This window comes from Dermacentor variabilis, chromosome 11, assembly GCF_050947875.1.
Source record: "Dermacentor variabilis isolate Ectoservices chromosome 11, ASM5094787v1, whole genome shotgun sequence".
NCBI classification, from domain to species: Eukaryota; Metazoa; Arthropoda; class Arachnida; order Ixodida; family Ixodidae; genus Dermacentor; species Dermacentor variabilis.
The window spans coordinates 89720220-89746464 of record NC_134578.1 but is presented as its reverse complement, the minus strand read 5'-3'; the positions used below and the strand labels follow the sequence as shown (position 1 = coordinate 89746464).

Below are 26245 nucleotides of genomic sequence, written 5' to 3'. Positions count from 1 at the left end.
AAATGCATATACGTGGAGGCCTGAAGCGGCAACCGTATGAAATCTACAGAACATAAACGAGGTTCAGCCGTTTTTGAGCAAAGCAGTAAATAAGCAGTTCGGGTTGGAAGAGGCCAGAAGCGCAGTGAATCTGTACTGAATATTTCGACAGAAATTCAAGGCCGAAAATCAGTTCATGTGAACACCGTTCTAGAGCAGCAAATGAAACGGAGGTGTTGAAACCAGTAACACTTATTCGGGCAGTGCACGTGCCAAGAGTAATGGGCGTTGCTCAATCAGCCACGCGGATAGCACGACATGCGGAAGGTTTAAGGACTTTCTTCAAGCAGCAACGAAGACGGCTGCTCATCGGCATGATATGGGCTCAGACAAACATGGGCTGAGCCATGATATGGGCTGAGATATGGGCTGAGACAAAGCAAGCGCTGAGACAAATATGCCGTCGACATCTAAATCGACTTTAGTGCGTCTGGTTGGCGGGGGTGAGAGGCTTTTGGGGAGACGTCGACAAGGCAGCGTCAGCACAGGGAGCTGCATATTTTACTATACCGGAGGTATGAGCCCAGGTCGGAATGATGTTGACAGGCGGCGGGACTAGGGTGACCTAGACGACGGGCGAAGACTTTGCCGTGAACGGGACTGGTGACTGCTCGGTGACGGTGATCGAAGGCGGCACAGGGTCATACCGTCAGTGGCGTACCAGTCCGGCTAGGTTGCAGTTGAAAAATGGCGAAAGCCGCCATCTGCACGAGGACTGTTCGAGAACGGCATTCAGGAACAGCGGTTTCGAAAGTATCTGGCGATACGACCTACGCGGCGAGAACTGAAGCAAATAGGTCGGTCATGCAATGTTCCACACTCCGCCAAGCAGCAAGAACCTGGAGATATCCATTGATTTAGAGTAGGCAGTAGCGAAAGAGATTCGGTTGGCCAGGAATTGGCCATGGTGCCAACTGACTGCAAGTCGACATTCGCGAGTTCATGGCACACAATAGCCTGGACAAGCGGAAGAAATAGGAGCGCATTTATCGTTGAGAGGGGGGTGCAGAGCCACGGGACACATGGCGTGCAGCTCACGGCGCACGATATTCGTCAGCAGCTCTGAAGGCTTCGCTGCCGCGAAGAAGAGCCCTGTCGGTCTTCACAAGACGATGCTGCAGCCGTATTCGGAAGTCGTGCAACTGACTGATAAATACGACAGCCTTTTAACTGCTCGAAAAGCTTGCAATCATGGATCTATTCATTAACCGACGTACAGTTTTTACATATGAGTAAATTGAAGGCTTCATCGGCAATACCTTTTAAGACGTGCCCGAATTTTTTTGGACTCCAGGATTTCAGCGTCACCTTTGCGGCAGAGAGCCAGGACGTCTTGTATGCAGGCGACATAGCCTTCGGTGGATGTCTGATCTTGTCATGGCAACTCTTTCTTGGAGATGACCTCCCGATCCAATGGTTTTCCGAAGAGATCTTGCAGCTTCTGCTTACAGGTATCCCAGTCACGGTTTCGTCTTCGTAGTTTTGAAATAGTACTCGTGCAGTTCCCGTCAAGAAAAATTATTTTCGACATCATCATTGTGGGATCCCATTTGTTGTGGCTGCTCACCCGCTCATACATCTCCGGCCAGTCATGGTCGTCGTCGCCTTCGGTGCCGCAGAAGGTTCCTGGATCACGCGTGTGCGTGAATAGGACATTCGATGCAGTCTACGCAGGCGTTGCCCAATTGGTCACCGTCTCCTGAGAAATCGGTGAAGAACCGAAGCGGTGGCCACTGTGAAGCTCCGTTCTGACACGTTACCCTGAACTCGAACAAATGTCTCGAAGGGGGAGCCCAATGCGTGAATGTATAAACAACTATTTACATGGGGAGTAGTTACATAAAGAAAAGCTAACCACACAGGCTGGTGCAAAGGTCGCAGCTCATGCAGACAATCTATCACCTTCTCTTCATATCCATCTTGAGCATTATGAAACATCGTTCCAGCGGACAAATGAACAAAGACGAGAAGAGAAAGACAACACGAACGCCAACACTGCCGTTCGTGTTGTCTTTCTGTTCTCGTCCTTGTTCATTTGTGCGCTGTAACGATGTTTCATAATGCTAATCACAACCAACTAGCCCAGCTGTCCATACTTAGCCACCTTGAGCGCACGTTCCTGCCCAAATGCACCATATACACACGTCCTTGAATTATTTTCCAGGAAATGATATAGGCGACTGCTTGTCACACGCATGCTTGATCCTGTTGAGGTGGGACGGCTCTGTAAATTTCATTGTATTTGATATCCGTCTCTTGATAAGATGTGGGAGTCCGTGAAATTTTGTCTGTAGCAACAAACACTAAAAGGATTTACCAAGTGCCAGCGTGGCGAGTAAGACAGGGAGAAATGATGCTCCTAGAGTTTAGTTTTCATCAACCTGCCTCTTGGGCGACTTGTGGCTCGAAGTATACAACGGCAGGCGTGCAGGAAGTGCAGCCTTACTGTTCCTCATTGGGCAGTCGCTTGCGCTGAGCACCAACTGGGGCTTCCTTTCTTTTTTTGGCAGGTAAGCGCAGACGTGAAAGTTCAATTAGCGGTAAACGCTGCCCTGATGCTGCAGCCTTCCGTGACATTTTTGATCAAGTTAACTCTTATGAATGTATGGGATGATTACAAACTCATTGGTGGGATCTTCACGTGTGCGACTACGCTGTACATTTCCTAATATGACGGGTATTACTATGCTTCAAGCACTGCTTGCTGCCTAACCGGACATTTGGCTTATTGTGGCAGGGTTACATGACTGGGAGCGTTGCTTTCGCGCTGATTGGGGCAAGATGCAGCAGTGAGGAGCGCAAACAAGAAGAACGCGGTTATTTTTTACCACTATACATTTTCTTTATCTCGTGTTTGAAATTTTTTTGTCACTTGTACTGCTACAGAGGGGCTCTGTTGTTCGCAAACAAGTCAGAATCCTAAATTAAGTATGTAGATCTAGAAAGTTGAGATGGCTCATATATATACCAAGGTCGATTCAAATAGGTCGCGAAGCTTCGGGCGAAAAGCGGTTCAGTACAGATTGTCACCGACATCAGCATGGGGGGTTATGGGAGCAGCGATTGAAGTGCGAATATGTTTGGAGGGAACAAACATTGGGAAATAAAAACGCGTTTTATAATTCAAACGAGACCCAGTTAGATTCATTCAACAAGAATAAAATTCCTAGTCAATTTTATATGTTCGTTATGAGTTAAGAAAATACGTTTAATTTTATTATTATTAATAAATGCATTTCTTTTCAGTGCCCATCGCTACAGGGGGCGTTGACGCCACTATCACTCGTAGTGCAATGCACGTCTTGAAATGGGCAGAAAGGCGCACTCGTATCACCTGTTTAAATACGCCCCCCTAGCAATTTGTGCTTTCTTGCTTGTCGAAGATTGTCTGAATTTGGTGACGCGGGTAAGCTTCATTGCTTCTTAATCTGTTCAGTCAAAAGCAGTGAGTTACGACCGCCAGATAATTGTGTAGTTTTCGTGAGACTGCGCTGGCCGACGGGCTTGGCATCCGACAATAGGATCAGCATTCTACACCTAAAGCTTTCGTCGGCCTCCAAAGAAAGTATGTTCTGTGCAGGGATGCGATTTCGACAACCGTACGGCTGGCCTTTTCCTGCATCGCTTTCCACGCTGAAAGCTCGAAACGCCCATCAAGTCGAATGGCGGGGCATTTGAATATACAGCTCCAAAGGAAGAACAACAAAACAAATTTCGCGCCTTCGAAAACAAAATGACGTCACTTCTGCTTTTAACGGACATGGCGTCACGTTATTTTTTTTTCCGCCGGAAGTGTTCCCACCACATCCAGATGGCGCTAAGCCCCATGAACCGGCGATGGACCGCCATGTTTTGAACGTATGGGCTCCTATGGAAGCTTCGCTACCAGGTATATTTACCTTGTATATACGATCAAAATTGAAGTGGGCCTCCAGCCTTGCTCAACGGCCAAGAAAATCAGATCTCCTTTTAGCGGATGTTGTTTATCAAAGATTGCAAGGCTCATTTAAGGGCGCTTGGCACTGAACCCTGAGTGATAAAATTTCCGTGTGTTTCATATTTCAGCAGACTACTACTGCTAACATCAATACAATGGAGGCCGGTTCCGGAGATTCTTTATCAACGAGTTCTCTAGTGATAGTCAAGAATGTATGCGAAATTTGTGCGTATCCTGATCGTAATTGTGTTCGTGGAATATTTCGTGAACCCTGGTTCATCATGCAACACGCAACTGCCACGTAAGTAGCCATTTCATTCTCAGGTTGAATACAATACTGTAAGCTCCTTTTGCGATGTTATCTTTGATGGACAAAATAACATCAAGTTCTACGGGAACAATAAATATGTACCATGTGCCCCAATATAAATGCGAGAAAGAAAGCCTGGCCCTAAAACCTCTTCCCCTTTTTTACATTATAATAAAAGGCAAAATCACGCCATAGCTTGTTTCTAGCATGATTGTGATTCCGTACGAACAATCTAGAGCTAAGTTAACGTAACTGTTACAAAACCAGGTGATCCCGTAAACGCAACAGTGCATTATATTTCTGAGCGAATTGTTGAGGCTTCAATTCGGGTTGATAGTACGTTTGATGAGCGTAAACTTGGTTGCCTGACAAATTGTAGCAGAGTAACTTTGTCTCCAGACGGTACGTTACTTTAGCTTTCAGAGCGCGAAGATTAGGGTACCTCGTCCTAGAGGTACAAAACATGAGCTATGGTGAATGATAACTAACTGCGTATGATAACGCAAGGACAAAATGTAAGTTAACCGGCAGCGTTCCAGTGATCATTGTGTACACTTGTGTCAGATACCTCTCCATTCTTGTTGTAAGTCACTATAAAACGGGCTGTATTATATTTCCCTATTATTGAACATGAAGGCCTTGCACCATCGCTTCTTTCCCTTGCTTATGTGAAAACTTATAGCATTGGTGACAGGAAATTTTTATAGTGCAATAAGCTTTCATCCCAATTTCGTGTTTCCATTTCATTGATCCTATACCATTTAAGTTGTAGCATTGGTTAAATTAACTTTGAGAATGAAATAGTTTCATCTAAATTTCATGCTTCCGTTTCATTGATGTTTCACCATTTAACTCTAGCATTGTTTAAATTACATTTGGTGAATAAAATTAATTACATCCATATTTCATGCGGCTAATTCATTGATTCCGTAGAATTTAAACTATGGCATTGTTTAAGTGAGTTTGGGCAATAAAATTAATTTCTGTGCAAATTTTATGCATCTATTTCATCGTTCCAGAAGTGTTTGAAAATCACGCTTTTGCATATGCGGTTACCAACGTAGTTTGTGTTCTATTTATGTTCTCATTACTCTGCCTATCTGCTGTTAGTGATCACCCCTGCATTTTATCGGCTTCCACTCCTGTTTCTTGGAGTTCCGTATATTGCATGTTTGGTTTGGGCCATCCTGATTGGACGACATGAGGTCGACAGTATCACGTAAATAATTCTCATACCGTTTAAACAGTAGGATTGGTGAAGTAAAATTTTGACCATAAAAAAGTTTAGTGCAACTTTCATGCATACATTTCATTGATCACATACTGCCTAAACTTAAGCATTCGTTAAATGATATTTTAAAAACTTAATGAAATTACGTCCTTCTTTCACCTCTCCATTTCTCTGATCCCACACCGTTTAAACTCTAGCACAGGGCAAATGAAATGTTTTGCAGTGCGAAGAGATTTTATCAAACTTTCATGTTTACATTTCGCTAATCCGATACCGATGTACTGCAACATTGCTTAAATAAAATTTTCAAAATAATTGTAGTTCACTGTAAATTTTATACTAAACAGTTTAAAGTGTAATATTGGTTAACAGAACTTTGAGAATGAAATCAAGCTTCACACAAATTTCATGCTTCCATTTTATTGATCTCAAACCCGTTAAACTCTAGGATCGGTTAAATTACATTTTCACAATAAAACAAACTTTCATCAAAATTTGCTTCCATTTCATTGATCCCACACCGTTTATACTAAAGCTTAGGTAAATGAAATTATGTCAATAAAGTTACGCCCAAATTTCGTGCTTCCATTTCATCGATTACATACCGTTTCAACTCTAGCATTGAAAATTAATTGTTTACATTGCAATAAAGTTTCATCCAAATTTTATGTATCCACATCTCGGATCCTAAACTTAAGCATTGGTTAAATGATATTTTAAAAACTTACTGAAATTACGTCCTTATTTCTTCTCTCCATTGCTTTCTTCCCCCACCGTTTAAACTCTAGCATAGGGCAATCGAAATGTACCATCGGGTAAGTAAAATTTTGAAGGTATTTTAATGTTTAATCCATATAAAATAGATCTATTTAAGTGTCCCGAGACCGTACAAACTAGCAATGTTTAAATTGCATTTTCACAATAATATAAAATTTCATCCAAACCTCATGCTACCATTTTATTGATGCCATACCGCTTAGGCTATAGCATTGGGTAAATAAAGTTTCGACAAAAAAAGAAAAGTTTTTTCTAATTTCATGCGTCTACTTTTTGGTCCCATACCGCTTAAACTATAGCAATCGGACGTCGCCTTCTGTGGGCAAAGGCCCTGTTCGGAGACTTCATGCGAACATGTAAAAAGGAGCTGGTAGAACTGGCAAAAAGTATCCATTCAGCCGAGCTGCGCAAGGTGCGTATGGAAATTCAGAATGGTCGTTACCTAAATAAAGACATAGGTTGTCATTGTTCCGCCATAGTTAGTGAGATCACATTGCGGCTACGAAATCTTTTAGAGGTAGCTGTACAGGTGCTTTTAAACTAAGATATTGACGAGCGCATGTTTTGCTTGATTTCCGATAGAGATTCTACAGGCAAGTGCTTTTACAGAATGCTTCATGCCTTCGCTGGAGATTTTGTGCGACCTGTTGCCTACGTACAATGCTCAATAAAGCTATAAGGCAGCGTGTAGCATGCGCATCATGCTGGTAATTTAGAATATTTCGTTTACTATTTTTTAATTATTCTTTAGCTTTCTGTACCAAATCGCATCTTATATTCTATAGTGCTGAATACGATTCAGCAGCGTAATAGCTGAATACAGCTTTAAATAACCCATTGCTTGTACTACGAAATTGATGTGTAACAACTTAGGTCAGTTGCTTAGGGCAACTCTAACTAATCTGGCAGGAATAGAAGCTGTGTTACAAGAAAGGTGATTTTTGACGCCGATATAGGGTAGGTCATTACAACTACTCTTACGCAAATGATGACGAGAACGCAAGCGTGAAAATTGAACCGAAATGCCGCTTCTAATGTATGCTTTAGCGTAATAAATTTTGGTAGGTGGTGGTGCTGCGGACGCATTATTCAGCATCGACATTCTCCGTGAGATACCACGTCTCTTTTCCAGGCGCTACTGGTCTCCTGCCGTGTGTACAACACGTGTAAAGAATCGTTGCTGGAAAGAATGCCGATTCAGGTATGAATAATAGTTTCCTCAACACTTTAACTCCCGCTCGCGTTGAAAGAAAACGGAAATTCCGGAATGCATCATCCATGAAAACAAATGTCCTTTCCCTCTATAATGAATGCACCATACAGGGCTCTTGCAGACTGCATGGGGACAGTCTATAAGTGATATGGTTTCTTTCGAATTTTTGAAGCGAAAGCGTCAAATGAAACATCGAGCGAAAAAGCCAGTGTCTGTGTCTGCAGCAGCGAATTGGAAGCGTAATTCTCATTGGCTGTGACGCCACATAACGAAGTGTGTCTGGAGGGAGCGGAGTGGATGAAAAAACAAAGACATGCGGCCTCGATAGCGTGCTAGGTGTGTTAACTACCCGTTCATAGTCCGCGAAAGCTCTTGTCTGCATTATAACTGTGAGCTTGATAATCGCTAAAAGAAATTACTATATAAAAATAGAGTAAATTCAGAAGGAAACACTTTCTTGGTAGTGAGTTTCAATCATATAACCCCATGCTAAGAAGGTGGTTGTCTTAATAACTGAGCTAAACCAACGCCTTCTTCATAACAGGCCTGTGCACTCGACTTGATGACGTCATGCTACCTCGACTGAAATTTATACTGCCAAGACTGGCGTGACGATTGCGCTGATGTCCTAATCACCGCGGCTTAAGCGGGTTAGGTCGGGATAGGTTGCATGGCTCGCCGTAGTATGGGATGTTATGAAATTTCGCCCATATTTGTATGGCCGTCACTTCACAGTTATCAGCGACCACCATTCACTGTGTTGGTTGACAAACCTTAAAGACCCTTCGGGACGACTGGCGCGTTGGAGCCTACGGCTGCAAGAGTTTGACATGACTGTCAAGTACAAGTCGGGGAAACGACATACGGATGCTGACTGCCTGTCTCGAACGCCGATAGAGTCGTCTGCTCCACCCGAAGGAGAGTCAGCATTTCTTTGTGTTCTGTGTGTTCTGGACACATCCACCATCGCCCAACAACAACGGGACGACCCTGAGTTGCTTGAGCTCATCAATTACTTAGAGGGCAGATCTGCGAAACCGCCTAGAGTTTTCGCAAGAGGCCGTTTTGTTTGCGGGCCAAAGTCCTCTACAAAAGAAACTTTTCTTCGACCGGGTCCCCCTATCTGCTCGTCATTCCTACAGATCTTCGTACGGAAGTACTTCAAGCCTGTCACAACGAGGTGACTTCTGGTCACTTAGGCTACACGAGAACGCTGGCCAGAGTGAAGCAGAGGTATACTACTGGCCGAGACTTAACACCACCGTGAAACATCACGTCCGCACTTGCCTCGACTGCCAGAGGCGCAAGTCGCCTCCGTCGAAACCAGCCGGCCTCCTGCAACGCATCCAGGTTCCTCAAAGACCATTTGACCAAATCGGAATGGATATATTGGGTCCGCTTCCTACTTCTACTGCCGGGAATCGCTTTGTTATAATAGCGACCGACTGTCTCACACGTTAAGCTGAAACAAAGGCAATCCAGAGAAGCACAGCGGAAGAGGTGGCGCGCTTTTTCATTGAGCACATTGTGTTGCGACACGGCGCACCAACCGTCGTAATACAAGACCGAGGAACCGCATTCACGGCTGCGCTTTTAGATCACGTCTTGCTGCTAAGTGGAACGGCGCATCGGAAATCAACCGCCTACCATCCACAAACCAAAGGATTAACAGAACGCCTAAACGAAACAATTGAAGACATGCTCTCCATGTACGTGGATGTTGAACATAAAAATTGGGACGACATCCTACCGTATATCACCTTTGCATATAACACGGCGAAACAGGAGACGACGCGCATGACTCCGTTCACCCTTGTTCATGGGCGGGATGTACAAACGATTTTGGATGCTATGCTTCCACATGACTTTGACGGGACGCCGCTGTGTTTACGAAACGCGCAGAAGAGGCTCGGCAACTCGCGCGCGTGCGGATCTGCCAGCAGCAAGACTACGACGCCGGGCGCTATGACCTTCACTGTCGAATAGTAATCTATGACGTCGGCGACAAAGTATGGGTTTGGACACCCATACGAAAACGAGGCCTCTCCGAGAAGCTGTTAAGGCGATACCTCGGACCATATCCAGTATTGCGCCGACTCAGTGACGAGGTCGTCCCCGATAGTCCCAGTTGCACGCGGCGCTGCACGCACCGTCCTGAACTTGTGCGCGTTGTCCGCATGAAGCCGTATGTGAGCGAATAACTATGCGAGAGACCCTTAATTCCGCAAGTGACACTTCTGGTCTAGCATCGGGACGATGCTCTCTTAGGGAGGGACAAATGACGCGTGCATCTATTATTCTATGCAGACGACAACGAAGATAGGGACATTAACGGATTTCGTCTAGTGGGTCAGTGGGATTCGGCGAGATCGAAGAAGACGTGGCTCTGGCCTGTTTTGTATGTTGAACAAGTTGTCCTGCGGCTCTTGAACGTCTCCGTGTCCACTGTCTGCGTTGTACTGCGCCAATATATATATATATATATATATATATATATATATATATATATATATATATATATATATATATATATATCTGAAGACAGACTGCACTTGCAATCTTTTTTCGTGTCATACTGAATCAACAATTAACCTCCGATGCCTCCGTGGTGCACAAACCAAATTTCCCGCTCGTACTGATCTCATGATACTCAAGCGAATGCTGTTCGTGATATTTACAGATACCCCACAATAATATGAATATTAGAAAAGCCATAAAAATTTCTATGCAGTAGAGGCGAATATTTAGATACAAAAAGATCAAAGTGCACATTGTTTTTAAATATGGCTCTATTTTAGGAAGTTTATGTGGGACATCCCAGGTGGGGCAGAACACCGGCATGCGTTACTTCACGTCTACGCGTGGCAGCAGCGTATAGACCCTGACATCCAGCCTTTGGTGTAGCTGGGATTACGTTGCAAAGCCATGTGCTTTGCTATGTGAGGGCGTAGAGACATAAATAAGTAAGAATAATGGGAAATGCAGGGAGGTTAACGAAATAGGAATATCCGTTGTTGCGCTATAGTGCTAGCGCCCAGAGGCCAAGGTTCACGGCCGGGAGGTGCATCGTGGTTAAATAGGCTATAGGGTTCTGGTGAGACACCATACTTACTAGGGCGTCATAAACCCGTATGAGGAACTTACGTAGGGTCCAGATTACGGCTAACTGCTCCCTTTTACAGAGGGCTCACCTCATCTTAGTACCGTTGAAGCGATGGCATCCAAATGATTTGCGCCACTCTTCACCCCGTTCCATGATCTGAGCCAAGCAAGCCGCTGCGGCGTTTGCTGGAACAGCTGTGAACAGCCAGTATGGCTTAGAAATCCGGCGTCAACAACATCACCCCTTTGTACGGGATTTCTTTCAACTCTTTAAGTACCCTGTCCGCATCAGCACACTAAGTGACTTGATTCACCACTTACCGCGCTGTGAGTTCAATTAGTGGCTTAGCAATGTCAGCGCAGATATTTGGCCTTATTGGCGTAACGTTTGGCAGTTTTTCTTGTAGCGAAAAAAGCACAAGGAAGTAGAAGAGTAAACAGCCACACGCAGGCACCCGTGTGTATGTGTTTTCTCTTCTACGTCCTTGTGCTTTTGGGCTACAAGAAAAACTACAAAATTAGCAATATCCCTGTAATATTTTTATTAAGTTGTGTATATTCCGCACAGACCTAAAAGGCTTCCAATATTTCCATGCTATACAATTATAATGCTCTTTATTAGCAGTTTGAACCACTTTTTGAAGCCTCCGCGGTAACTTAGTGGCTATGACATTTTGCTGCTGAGCTTGGTCTTGCGGCAGGTTTGAGCCCTGTCGCTTAAGCTGCATTTCCACGAGGCCAAAGATCACAAATACTCGTGAACTTAGGTTTAGTTGCGTGGTAAGGAATACTAGATGAATAATAGTATTCTTGAGTCCCCCACTAGGGCGTGCATCGACCGCATTAGATATCGTAGTTCCGGCACTTGTAGCTGTCGGTATAGGAATAGGCAAGTAGAAACGCTTTTCCTGCGAATAATCGGTCTTTTTAATTTGCTTGCACCATCTTTTCGACTATGTACAATATATTCAATGTGTGCCACCTTTCTATCGTGTCACCTAGCAACAAGTACTTGCCGCTATTCAGAGGTGCATATGATCATCATCATCAACATTAACACCATCATCATCAGCTTATTTTATGTCCACTACCGGACCAAGCCCTCTCCTCGCGTTCTTCAATTACCCCTGCCCTGCACCAACTGATTCCAGCTAGCGCCTGCGAATTTCTTAACTTCTTCATTCCACCTCGTTTTCTGCTGTCTTCAACAGCGTTTCCCTTCTCTTGGCACCCATTCGGTAACTATAATGGTCCATCGGTTATCTATCCTACGCGTTACTTCACCTGCCTAGTTATATTTCTTTCTCGTAATGTCAATTAGAATATAGGCTATCCCTCTTTGCTCTCTCATACACACCTTTGGGTTCCTGTCAGTTAACGGTACGCCTAACATTCTTCGTTCCATTGCCCTTTGCACAATCCTTAACTTATCCACGAGCTTCTTTTTCGACCTCCAAGTTTCTGTCCCATATGTTAGCACCGGTAGAAGGCATTGATTGTTCACCTTTCTCTTTAAAGATAGTGGTCATGACCTGGCAATGCACTCAAACCCATTGTTATATTCTGTAAATTTCCTTTTCACGATCAGTGTCCCCCGCGAGCAATTAACCTTGGTTAACGTACTCCTTCAGAGGCTGCGGAGACTCACTGGCGATCTTCAACCCCTGTTCCATTGCCAGACTATTAAGCATTATCTTTGTTTACTAAATAATAACCTTCAATCTCACTCTTATACTTTCGCTGCTAAGGCCTTCAGTCATTTGTAGCAATTTCTCCCCAGTCTTACTGAAGAGAACAATGTCATCTTCAAACCGAAGGCTTTTGTGATATTCGCCGTTGACCTTTATTCCTGGTCCTTAGGGGTTTAATATCTTGAATACTTGCAACCATGCAGCGAATGGCATTGGGAGATTTTGCCCCCTTGCGTGAACCGTTTCTTTATAGGTATCTTTCTTCGTTTCTTGGGGCGATTCAAGGTAGCTGTGGAATATTTGTAGATGGTGGTGGTGGTTGTGGTGTTGCAGCAGGCGGGGTCAGCCTGGAGTACGTAGCCGGCAGTAGTTCCTCCTGAGCTTCCAATGACTGTCACTGTGTGCGTCACGAAGTGTCGAAGAGCCTCGTGTCCGCATGATGGCAACGAGCAGTAATTGCGCCCTTTTTCTGATTGCCGCCGTCCCTCCGGGGAAAAACGACGTCTTTTAAGCTCATGTGCGAAAGACCATTCTGTTGCAGACTGGTGACTATCCTTTTTCTTTCTGTCGAACTGCGGGAATATTGATACGAAACGTTCGATAGGCAATATTACCACAGAAGGCACATAACGGGGAAGCGCATAGTTCAGTCTGGAATAACCAAGCCGGGTTACACACGGAGTCGGTTCGGATTCGGTACAACAGCGTTTCTTCTACCCGAGTGAGTCTATGGGCCACACAAGCTGGGTATGGAACCTGGTGGATCGCCCTAAAGTTAATACGGATTGCATACTTACGGTCCCGAAAAAATTCTTTGGCGCTCTTACTTTTGGGACACGTGTCAGTGCCAGGCATGCAAGAGCATCAGCTTTTTTATTTCCTTAACGTCCTAAATGACAAGGCATCCATTGAAATTTTAAGCTAAATCTCTTACTCATTATAACTTTTATCAGTGCTAGAGATTGCCTTGTCAACTTGTCTCGATGTAGGCCACGCTGTAATTGTTGTGACGATGTTTTTGAGTCCGTCAGCACCACCATGTCACGTGCGAAATAAGTGCGTAGTTTTGCAAGGCAGCAGTAATGGCGGCAATTTCTGCTGTTGTAGACGAACCTACGAGATCAAGGCGGACAGACCATGATACATCTAAGGAGGGTATGTAGAATGCCGCTGCGCGGCTGTCTGTAAACACACCAACCCGTCTTTGTGCACTTGTAGGTTGGTGTGAAACGCTTTGCTCAACTTGTCTAGCACAAGAAACTTTGCTTCTGAAGTTGAATTGGTGTGTTTCGTCCATAGGTGGGGTACACTTAGGCTGCACGTAACGGCCGCAAAAGAACATGGCGGCTCGTGGCGACTCCGTTTAGCCCACTGGAATCCTAAAAATTGAACGGTGTTCAGCGCCACAAGGAAATGGGAGCGAGTTCTTGCTCTTAGCCACCGGAGAAGCGCCGCGCCTATGCGACTCGCCTGCCCTTAAAAGCTGCATCAGCAAGGCCTCATATTCCAAAACGCAGAGTGGAAAAGACTCTCCTTTATTATTAACCTTCTTTTTTGAAGCCGCCTAGGGAACTACCATCGTCAAGCGAAGTTCCTTTCTGTGAGACTCTCCTTGATTATTAACCTCATTTTTTGAAGCCGCGTAGGGAAATCCCATTGTCAAGCGAAGTTCCTGTCTGTGCACTACCTCTAAGCGCTTTAATTGGCCCGGTGATGGTTCTATCAGCGGCTGCTTATAAATAATGCGGCTTGTTATCAATGCAGCGTTCAGTTTAGGTATTCACATAGGATAGTTTCGCCAATGTACACTTGCCATGCTACGAAATGCGTTAACTCTTTGCACTTATGCAGCCACAACACTCTCAACTGCTCGTCGTCATAGTAGTTTTGTGTCGATGGTAGTGCCCAGGAATAGAACACTAGTTATATTCAAGGGCAGTACGGTAGCGCCGTTAAAAGGCGGGATAAAAGAAGACACATAGGGACACACACAGCGCTAACTTCCAACAATTTTTATTATCGAAAACCAGGTCTTTCTTATACACTCAACCAACATGAATCGCAGCCACGTGAAAAGATGAACAATCAGAGCGAAACATTTTTTGTGATATGTTAAGCCATGGAAAAAATTTCAGTTCTTTTTCAGAGAGAGCCAATGATGCTTAGCTGATAGATGCATCCCTTAGGGCATCAATCTGCTCGGCTTCTATTATAAGTCTAGTGAGTTCATAATTATTTCAACCGCTAATGATTGTTAATTGGAAGAGAGGGGAGCACTTATGTTGCTTACAAATGAAGGGACAGAAACCATCTGATGCAAGTTTGTCGACTTTATTTTTGTGTTCGCGCAGTCTATCATTAATCCACCTGCCCGAATGTCCGACGTAATAATTCCCACACGATAAGGGTATACAATATATACTTGATGTCTTACAATCTATAAACTGCTTCCTGTGTTCAACTTGGCAGCTAGGGGCCCTTTCTTTTTTTTTCTGGTCTTGTTTTCCTGCACAGGCTGATTAGTTTGTTGCATGCTGAAAAAACCACATCAAATTATGGGGTTTTACGTGCCAAAACCACTTTCTGATTATGAGGCACGCCGTAGTTGAGGACTGCGGAAATTTCGACCACCTGGGATTACTTAACGTGCACCTAAATTTAAGCACGCGGGTGTTTTCGCATTTCGCCTCCGTCAAAATGTGGTCGCCGTGGCAGGGATTCGATCCCGCGACCTCGTGCTCAGCAGCTCCACACCATAGCCACTGAGCAACCACGGCGGGTGAAAAAAAAACCATATCAGTGTTAGCTCGGCGGGCAATTTTCTTTAGCTTATGCGACAACCGGTGGATATAAGGTATCACTTTTTGTCTTTTTTTCTCTCGGTTACTATTTCCTTCCCATCGTTCAGGAGCCCTGATTGCTGCACTTGCCTAAGATTTCCCTCTGCAAGTGATGCCAGTACATGATTGCGATAACCTGCTTCATGTAGCCGCATGGCCTGTTGTATGAATGCTTCGTCAGTGGAATGGCGGCATGATTTAGTAAGTGCGCTAGTATGCCATCATGCCATCATTCATGCAATCATCGCCCTGACGAAGCCTTCACACAACCGGCCATGCGGCTACATGAAGCAGGTTATCCCAATCATGTACTGACATCAGTTACAGAGGGAACACTTAGGCAAGTGCAGCAATCAGGGACTGCTGAAAGAACGGAAGGAAATAGTAACTGAGAGAAAAAAAGACCAACAGCGATACCTTATATCCACCGGTTGTCGCACAACCTAAAGAACATTGCCCGCCGAGCTGACACTGATGTGGTTTTTTTCAGCACCCAACAACCTAATCAGCCTGTGCAGGAAAACAAGACCAGAAAAGAAACAAAGTGCCCCTAGATGCCAAGCTAAACACAGGAAGAAGTTTAGAGATTCTAAAATATCAATTATATATCGTATACCCTTATCTTGTGGGAAGTATTACGTCGGACAGTCGGGCAGATACATTAATGATAGACTACGCAAACACAAAAATAAAGTCGACAAACTTGTATCAGACGGGTTTCTCTCCCTTCATTGTAAGCAACATAAGTGCTCCCCTCTCTTCGAATCAACAGTCATTACCGGTAGAAATAAGGGTGAACTCATTAGCCTTATAATAGAAGTAAGGCAGATTGATGACCTAGGGGATTCATGTATGAGAAAACCATCATTGGCTCTCTCTGAAAAAGAACTGAAATTTTTGCGCATTGCTTAACATATCACGAAAAATGTTTCGCTCTGATTGTTAATCTGTTTACATGGCTGTGACTCATTTTGGATGATTGTATAAGTAGAACCTGGTTCTCGATAATAATCATTGTTGGAAGTTAGCGCTGTGTGTGTCCCTGTGTGGCTTCTTTTGTCCCGTCTTTTAATCGCGGTACCGTACTCCCCTTGAAGATGCATTTCCAAAAAGCCCACATTGCAGCCCTCATGAACTGGCTATATCGCGATTTGGACGGCCTATTATATTCAGCGACAGGTGAGTTGAATATTTCAGGACATTTTCCAAGATATTCATGTATGCCTCCACTACTCCTTGATTACTTATTGTCTCTATGACTGCTAGTATCTCTACTAAATCAAATGCCATTTAAGAATCTATCATAACCACACAGATAGGGTGCTTGTACTGCGAAGATTTCTTCGTTATCTGATGGATGGCGTGGATGTGATACATCGTAGACTATCCCATCCCAAAGTCTGCATGTTGGTTGACTGAACTGAAGTGTTGCCTTTATTCAATCGGAAATTACCTTTCTGAATATTTCACACAATACTTAAACTAGCAGGCCTATATTCTTTCAATTGTTTACCGTTTAGTTTTTGCGGATTGGTATATTATTGTCACTTTTCCAGCTCTCTGGAGCCCCTCAAGTCGTGACAGATTTCATATAAAGGACCGCAAGTTTTTCAAACATATCTCCTCCATCTTTGATGAAATGGGCTGCCATTCAATCTTCTTTTGCCGCTTTTACCCGGTTCATATCTTGCATAGTCCTTCCAACGTCGTCGCGAGTTAAAGAAGCAGCCTCAGTATCCGGTTCATTACTACTCCGAATGGAGGTAGCGTAGCAGCTGTTGTTACTGTACAGATCGGTATAGAATTCTTCCCTTGATTTTACTATATCTTCGCAATTAGTGATAATATTACCCTGCCTATCGTTCAGTGCATACATCCTGGGTTGTCCTACGCCATGCTTTCTTCTCCTTGATTTCATTCGGCGTTCATGTCTTACTGCTTTCTCAGTCTCTGCCACTATATAATTTCAAATATCCCTTACTTTCTTCATCTTGATAAGTTTTGACAGTTCCGCGAATTCTGTCTGATCTCTTGAGCTCGGCAGTTCCCTTCTTTGCCTTATCTTTATTAGGTCCTTCGCTACTTGAGAGAGCTTACCTACTGGTTGGCTTGGTGCCTTACCTACCAGTTCAATTGCTGCTTGTGAAGTCAGCCTAGCAACGTTTCATTCAATACCTCTCTGTCATCTTGATCTCTCTGTTCTAAAGCTGCACATTTGTTTGCTAGGACCAGCCTGAATTGTTCGGCTTCTCGCCTACTGAATCTAGGTTGGCCTGTCTCGTCTTGTCTGACTTTATTCTTTCTCTCTTAATATTGAGGCAAATCATAGACCTTACTAACCTATAGACACTGCACTTCACCCTACCTAACACTTCTAAATCCTGCACTATGCTGGGATTGCCAGACAGTATGAAAACCTTTGACTTCTTTTTCCCATTATGGCTTTCCCAGGTACCCTTCCTATTGCTACACTTCTTGAAGAAGACATTCGTTTGTTTATTTATTTTTATTTATTTATTTATTTATTTACTTATTTATTTATTTATTATGCCCTCAAGGTGCGGTTGTACATTGCAGAGGGCAGGGGCAAGGTAAAGACAGAGGCAAATCACACAATAGTTGATTATAGAAAAAATATAAGCACAAAGACGCAAAAACTTTCGAAGAAAGCGTCAAAGCAAAATAGGTGGAAGCGAATAATTCATTTAAGAAAACAAGTAATGAAGGAAGGCAACAACATGACAGAAACATCGCCAAACATGGTATAAAAGATAGTCACAATGGTAAATAGAAACTTGGAAAGCGTGCCACAAATACATGGCGGAAGAAAAAAGAAAGTAAAGAAGAATATACCACATAAAAATACACGCCATAACCTAAAATTAAGGCATAACAGCAGTTATATAGCAGAACAAGCCAATGCAACATTAATTTATAACATAAAACTTTGAAGTATTGTTTTACAGTTATGGTTGTCAATTATGCTTTCAAGTAATGCGGCTGAGTTACTCCAATCTTTGCTCGTTTGGGGAAGAAATGACTATCAAAAGCCGAGAGTGTTGTAGTGCGGAATGTATACCTTTTGGCGGAGGTCGATGCGAGGTGAAATGTGTGGTGGCGGCTGAACAAAGATAGAACGTAAATATGCGTTGTGGTAGTAGATTTTATGGACAGACTTAGGCAGACTTAATTTTCTGCAGGTTGATAGCAGCGGGAAGTCTTGGAGAGCCTTCATGTTAGAAAAACTCGCATTTCTTTGGTAGTTGGTGAGAATGAAACACGCTGAGCGATTCTGTATTGCCTCTAGAGATTGTATGAGGGTGTCATGACCAGGGTCCCATACTGATGATGCACACTCAAGCTGTGTGCGAATGGAAGTTGTGTACAATAAGAGTTTTAGCGATGATTATGCTAGAGAAAATTTCCGACGAAAGTATCCCAGTGTACGAGTGGCCTTAGAGGTTATGTGATCAATATGAGTTTTCCAGGATAGATTGCTGGCAATGTGGACCCCCAAGTATCAGTGTGACGTTACAAATTCTAGTCGGATGTTATTTAGCGAGTAGGTGGGGTAGATCACGTTAGTACGAGAAATCCTCAGTCTTACACTTTTTAATGTTTAATTTCATGCGCCATGTCCGACACCACTCAACTTATGTTATTGAAATCGTCCTGAATTGCTAGAATATGAGGAATTAGTTATTTTACCATACAAGATGTAGTTATCCGCAAATAGACAAATGGTCGGGGAAACGTGAGTGGGCATGTCATTAATATAAATTAGGAATGATGAAGGACCGAACACGGACCCTTGCGGAACACCGGAGTCAACTGGAGCTAAAGGTACGTTAGCGTCATTAGTGGTTACAAATTGAACACGTGGTGTCAGAAACGCGCGAATCCAATCAATTACGGAAGGGCCTTACGGTATTCGTTATACGGAGCTTATTCCTTTCTCTGAATTCTACCATCTCTCCTCTACTGTTGCTTGAATCAATGCTGTATTGGGAATTGCTTGTTCACCAGTCTGCTTTATCCCAACTTTAGCATTGAAAGTTGCCCATGACTACGGTATACTGAATTTGCACTGTTCTCATGGCTAATTCAACATCTTCATGAGGCTCATCTATTTCTTCAACGCCGTAAATGGACGTTCGAGCATAGGCTTTTACTACCTTTATTCTATACCTCCTATTTAGCTTTATTACGGCTAGTGCTACCCTTTCTTTGTTGCTGTAGAAGTCGTCAATGTTGCCCGGTGTCTCCTTACGGATGACGCATCCGACCCCATATTGCTTCTTATGTGGCAGTCCACTGTAGCAGTGGAAGTGGTCGTTACTCCGCACTGTATAAGCTCCACCAGCTCTTCAAACCAAAGTATAGTAAGACATCACATATTGCCTGACAGTTTAACATAGAGTCCTGCTAAGCTTGCTTCACTCGAGAGGGCTCGTATGTTAAACGTTGCTAGGTAAATGTGATATTATGATTTATATGATAGGCTCCTCTCCTTTCGCGTATCTTTGCAACATTGTTCAACATGCTGTACGCGAAAATGTTTTCGTTAACCCAGCTTTCTCGATAAATCCACTGAGCACCTGGCGTAACCTGTTTTCATAGAATATAGACGTTGCTGTGGTGCTCCTAATTTTTTTTCATAGGTAATTCCTGAACATTGTTTTCAAGGGGTGAAAGGTTGCGCTCCACGATATTTCAGCATGTGCTTGCTCCACACATTATTATCTTTCTTGCGCTATCAGGCATATTAAAATAGGATTTCACGATATAATTTTTGCGGTAATGCTCCTCACTTAGGCGTCATCAATCGCTGCAAGATTCGCATACGCGTACACGATTTTGCGCTTTATTTGGTATCACTTACGCTGCCTGGCTAAGATTGCTCAAGTTGCCTTTTTTGTTTCATCGCTAAACAAATTTCTTTGATGGTATTGTTACACCACATACAAGGATATGACTGAAGCGAAAATCCCCAGAGTGTCCATAGAATTGCTACTGGAATAATAATATTTCACAGTACATGTTTTTGTGGTAATGTTCCTGGCTTAGGTGTTATCTATCTTTGCAACATTTTCATACGCGTACACAATTTGGTATGTTGTATTGACATAACTTGTACTGCCTGGGAAAGTCTGCTGACGTTGCCTTATTTCTTTCATTGGCAAACGCACTTCTTCTATGGCATTGTCCTCATCATCCAAGGATATGACTCAAGTGGAAGTCCTAGGACCGGTATGATATCTTTATGTCCTATTATTTATCGAGCAGATTAGCCTCAGCCTGATTTCGTACGGTATACCAGGTGTGTTACCAACCTTCAACATAGTGGCGAAGCAATTGCTCCTAAGACTAATGTTGCCAGGAAAAAAATAAATTTTGGATAAGCTGAGATAGCCATAATTAGTCGTCTCCATATAGTGTAATTTCAGTAGCCCCGAGCATACTGTTTATTCGAAGTCGAGCGACGCGAAACAGCAACGATAATGAGCAGCACATGTTCGTTTTCGTTTTATCGCTCGGGTAGGAGCACTATAGGAAACTTTCCGAGAATCGCGCGTATAAAATTAATGACCGGGAAGCTCAGCTTCGTTCTGTATAGACTGTATGTTACAGATAAATGGAAAAAGAATCACCTAATCCATATTGAAGAGTGTTAGAGCCATAATAATGAAACTAACAAATTTGCCAGTATAACTGCAGCGCTTCCTCTTTGACAGTTCAATCATCTGCATCTATTCGTTGTGGAGTGTTAAAGAACAGGCACTCAAAAATGGCATGGAAAGAATCATTTGTTTTTACTGATCACTTCAAAAACTTGCGCAATGCGCCACTACCGTGATAAAACGAATAACAAAGATACTCTTTCCCCCTATGTAATACCTGCCGGGCCTTTAGGGTATATGAATATATAAATAAATAAATAAACAAACAAATAAATAAAAAGTATACATAAAAACAAGAACGATAGCGATTGTGGTCTGCAGTTAGTGATCGATTAGATCAGTGAAGATTCTTTATTTTATAACATTCCTATATCGGAAGATATCATATTTTCAAACTACGGTGCTAAAGAACGTTGCATTAAAGACATGGTCATCTTGCGAGTACCCGTGTCCTTCACATAAACAAATTTTTACATTTTCCGCCACACATGGCAGGTGATTGGTCCTTCTGGCATGAATAGACTCATGTGGCAGTTACATCTATATGTCTTTCAGATTAGCAGCTGCAATGTGGAACTGTTGTTCCTTAAGTACTGAGCCAACGTATACTTGAGGAACTGTTGGTGATTCTATATTACGTTATCGAAAATACTAAAACAGCACAGTGTACTTGCGCGTGCAGCATAAACGCGATGTTGAAGGGAATTGGGAGAAATGATTACTGTGGCGATGCAACACTCAGTGCATGCACTTCACTCTGCAATGCCAGTGCAGCCCTCACTCATTCATACTTTGTCAGCTTCATTAAATGGAAGCTGCAACGTAAATGCACGAAAGCTGGATTGTGTAGCCGCCACGCCCACTTAAGTACGAGACTATGAATTCAGGTAAATCTGTATGCGTATTCCGAATTTAGATATATGCATGCTTTCGTTACTTGAATGCTGGTTCATGCTCAAGTCACGTGCACTTCATCAAGTTTCTCAGGATCGCGAAAACAGACGATATTATTGAGCCACGGTGTGACGATGAAAGACGACAAATACTAAAAAAGGTGACAGTTACGAACGTAGCTCTTCACTTGGCAAATTTGGGCGCAATAAGACGTGCATCACCGAAGTTTGTAGACATTTCTGCATGCACATACTTTATGATGTGTCAAGTGTCGCCAATATGTTTATGTGTGTCGCTGTACATTCTTTGGAATTGCTGGTACTCACGTGTAGTCACGAACGCACAGCTGTATGCGTGCCGCTTCTTAATTTTATTACCCACAGTCCTATGCTTGATAATTGACGACAACATTCAGCATGCCAGATGCAGTATCCTCTTGTACCGAGGGGTGTCTTGAGAGCATTGATGTTCAGATCAAACACGGCCACCACAAGAAAGTAAATGATGTACTCTTGAATATGTGCATTACATGCTCCAATGTCACGTAGTTATAATGTAATTGTTATTTTAAACACCATGTGCATATTCTGCGTCTGCATCCTTCAATTTGTAGGTGTTTATGACGAATACCCATTGTGAGTTGTCTAGCACGTGGTCTCAGCCGGCATGAAACTGTATTATGCAGAACGATAAGGATTGTGTACCTCAATCACACGTGTTTCTCGAAAACGTTATTGAATAAACACAATGACTTGCATTAAAAATGGCTAATTACTTTTTACTGAGACTGCATTTGGTTTCAGTTCTACGTATGATTTGGTTAAACCATGTGACCACTCCGTGAATGAAAACAAACTATGCCTCACCTTCATGGTCTCAGAATGGATAACATGGCTGGTTCGTTATTGCATCTCGAAACTGTAAAAGCGCACAAGGACTAGAACGAGGAGAGTAGACAGGAGGAAGCACCTCGTCCTGTCCACTCTCTTCGTTCTCGTGTTTCTCTGCTTTCAGACATTCAAGATTCATGGTTTCATCGAATTCACAAAAACCAGTCTTATTCAGGAAATTTCCTTTATTGCTGGGCCAGTTTATATATTCCCCTAATTGATAAACCTCCGATCCTGGCACTTATATTTTATTTGATGTCTCTAAGAAACACAAGTCTGCTACGATTATTAAAAACTGAGACCATAGAGTAACCATCTTTACGTCTGGGGAAGGCTTTCTTTATAGTTAATGTGTATTATATCGGCTCTAATTTCTTCTATTTCAGATGGCTGAATGCTTATCCGCTGCTCTCCAAAATACGGTACGAATTAGAACATCCGTGCAGCACTAAGTGTTTCGTCAGTCTAGCAATACAATATATGACTGAGGAGTACCGCGAAAATTTTGAACGGAGTTGGCGCCGTGCATATACCTGAACAAAATTCATCTCACTTAAACACACAAAAAGTGTGCACATTATGTTGTTTTTCAACAAACAGTGGCCTGTTTGCTCTCTGTCTTTTAACTGCTCATGAGGGCTTTTTATTTCAAATTTTGTTTACGTTGCGTGGATTAAAACTAGAAAAAAGTCAGAAAGATACATCATAATGGACTAAAAGACATGTGCTCTTGACAGATGCTTAAGTGCAAATCTTACGCAGATAAATAATTTACATTCATCTAATGAAAGACAGTAAGTAGAAGTAAAATAACAATATGATAAAAGCTCCAAATCAGAGTAATTGCTGTTGTCGCGATAAAGCGTGGTAACTTGATCGATAAATAAGCAATAATTATCAAGTATCAGCAGTAATCTGAGTCAGCTCTAGAATGCGTCCTCAGCAGTCTCTACCGTATTTCGCTGCTCATTGTTATTATTAGTGGATAATATAGAGGTTTGCAAATTTTATTTCCCCCACAGAGTTCGATCTTCTATACAGACCTAAAAAGTTCCGAAGAATTTCGACGTAGCTCAGTAAAGTGCGTGGTATGTAAATGAAAATCTTGTTATCGATTTTGTGCGAATTGCCGTATTTGCATGAATTGTTGTATTTGCATGTATAACAAAAAACAGCACACAATAATTTGGCACATCCATGTCTATGACATGATCATCTAAACGAGGTGCCTTTCTTCCTAAAAACAGCTGCGTAAAAAAAGACGCAAGCCACATACATAGTGATGCCACAAATATACCATACCGAGTACGTGCCTCAAGCTATGTTGTCGGTTTTCAAGAATACAGAAGGAAACGTTCCCTAAATGATAATAATTTTAACGATACCTTCCGTGACTTGTAGCACACTTGCAGTTGCTAACACAAAGTCAGAAAGTTACAACTTGAAGTATTGGCCTTCTTTGCATTTGTTCTTTATTCCGGAGTGAGTAAAATTTGCATTGCTACTTGAAGGTGACCTCACCAAGACCTACGTGCGTGCGATATAAATTTTCATTAGTGCATTCTGTTCGTCCAAAGTTTACTATGTGAAAAATATGTGAAGAAAATTGCTAAGCCACTGTGACACATCCTCATGACTAGGTAGAATGATTTTTCGATCACGGCTTTGAATGAAATAATACACCAGAGCGCACTTATCAACGAGCTGTGTGTGTTCCTGGATAGCTAGCATTTCGCATATAATATTTCCTCCAGGGAAACTTACAAGTCATACTCCACTTTAATGAAGTGTGAACATTTCTATACATGGCTGACGGTCACTCCACAACAAAAATCTCGCAAGAACAAGGGGAAGGCTGGAGATGGAAATTCAAGACGATGATAAAAATGGGAACACGGTAAAAGCGGGAGCCAACATTTCGACAAGTGGGCTTGTCTTAAGCAAGGCGATATATGCATTCCGTGGTACAGTACATAGGTAGGGTTCTTCTAAACGGCAGACAGGGCAAGCCGGGTGGGAAATGCAACGACTTAGGGAGTGCTAGCAGTGACAGTGAAAAAAAATTAATTGCCGAGTTTTACGTGCGTAAACCGAAATCTCATTATTAGGCGCGCTGTATCGGAAGATTCAAGAATAATGTGGGCCACCTGGGATTCATCCACGTGCAACTAAATCTAAGTACCCGGGCGTTTTCCCGTTTCGTCTTCGTAGAATCGCGGCCTCCGTAGGGGGATTCGATTCTGCGGAGTCGTGCTTAGCAGCCCAACACCATAGCCACTAAGCAACCACGGCCGGAGGGGACAGACAGACAGACAATGAACTTTTATTCAGGTCCTGAGGGACTAGCCGGTGGAGACCCGTTGGGGCCCCCGGCTCGCCGCTGGCTGCTCCCATGTCGGAATCGGGAGGCCAAGCCTCTCCGCTCTTTCACGGGCCCTCTGGACGGCCATGGACTGGAGCTTAAGTTGGGAGAGGCTGTAGAATTGAAAAGAAAAGAAAGGTGTGCTATTCAACGTCGGTGGAGTAATGTGAGGTAGCCCCATGTGTCAGCCCTTGGACGTGCCACTGTAGGTTGCTTTTCTCGTAGAAGCCTGGCCGCCGTGGGGGGAGGGGAAGGAAGAGGGGGGAGGAGGCTATATGCCCTGCTGGAGGTTAGTTAACTATCGTCACTCTGAACGAGAGAATAGAAGAAGTGGCAGAATATGGTGCCCGTGGAACAAAAAAGATGATGAAATAAACAAATAAACAACCTGGCCGCCATGCTATTCGAAAGAGCCTTGAACCACGGCCCTTTCGTCGCCACCGACGGTCGTCCTGGCCCAGTCTCGCTACCCTGGCATGTTTGCCGGGCTTGAGAAAGTTGACGTCGATGACTGGTTGCAGAATTGCGAACAGGTCAGCGCGCGCAAAACACGCAGGAGAACACGCTTGTGCTGGCTAACACAATAATCTGCCTAAAGGAAATAGAACGGGTCTGGCTAGAGACACATGAAGAAGGGAATAAAGGTTGGGCCCAGTGCAAACAGAGGCTCATAGATTTGTTCGGCTAGCTAGTCGGCCGCCAACGTGCTGCTAAGAAGGACCATGGGACCCGTGCATCAATGAATCTTACGAGGCGTAAATCCATGACGTCCTCGCTCTTTGCCACAAGGTGGATAATAATATGGCACAGGCAGACAAGGGCCGCCACGTTTTAAAAGGCATCGCTGACGACGAGTTTAACGTTCTTGTTTACAAGAAGATAACAACGGTCAATGTTATCATTAACGAATATCGCCACTATGAAGACGCGAAGAGCCGCTGCATAGTTAAACAATTTAGGCCTGCACCCAATACCGCAGCTTCCTCGACGTGCCAAGACATTCGTCCACCGCGTGAGCCCACCTCCTCCGAGAACGTTTTACGTGTCGTCCGGCAAGAAATTGAAGCAGCGTCTTCTGCCACGACAGTGACGCAGTGCTTTGACGATTCCCGGCCACTCGTGTCTCTCATTCAGTCGGTCGTTGACTAAGAACTTGTCAATGTGGTAATCCGTCCATCTGTTCCGCCAGCCATCATGACTTTGCTTCGTGTACTGCCTCTGCCCCTGTTCACCAGAGTCAATACGCTCCGTATCCCAGCTATCGCAACCCGGCCGACT

The 26245-nt window shown here is 43.5% G+C and overlaps 1 protein-coding gene across 10 annotated transcripts in view; it reads left to right on the top strand.

The window, feature by feature from the left end:
• The window catches only part of LOC142563834 (uncharacterized), a 165469-nt gene that overhangs the window by 130416 nt on the left and 8808 nt on the right, over positions 1 to 26245 (top strand). For 5 of the 10 annotated variants that reach the window (XM_075674483.1, XM_075674478.1, XM_075674479.1 and 2 more), the window contains 6 exons: positions 4105 to 4277; positions 6594 to 6706; positions 7427 to 7495; positions 20361 to 20390; positions 22992 to 23027; positions 23628 to 23693. In XM_075674483.1, the coding sequence (XP_075530598.1) occupies positions 4187 to 4277; positions 6594 to 6706; positions 7427 to 7495; positions 20361 to 20390; positions 22992 to 23027; positions 23628 to 23693 (405 nt within the window). In that variant the 5' untranslated portion in view covers positions 4105 to 4186. Of the gene's footprint in view, positions 1 to 4104; positions 4278 to 6305; positions 6333 to 6593; positions 6707 to 7426; positions 7496 to 20360; positions 20391 to 22991; positions 23028 to 23627; positions 23694 to 26245 lie in introns of those variants that run through there. The other 5 variants (XM_075674482.1, XM_075674480.1, XM_075674486.1 and 2 more) reach the window with 3 other exon arrangements.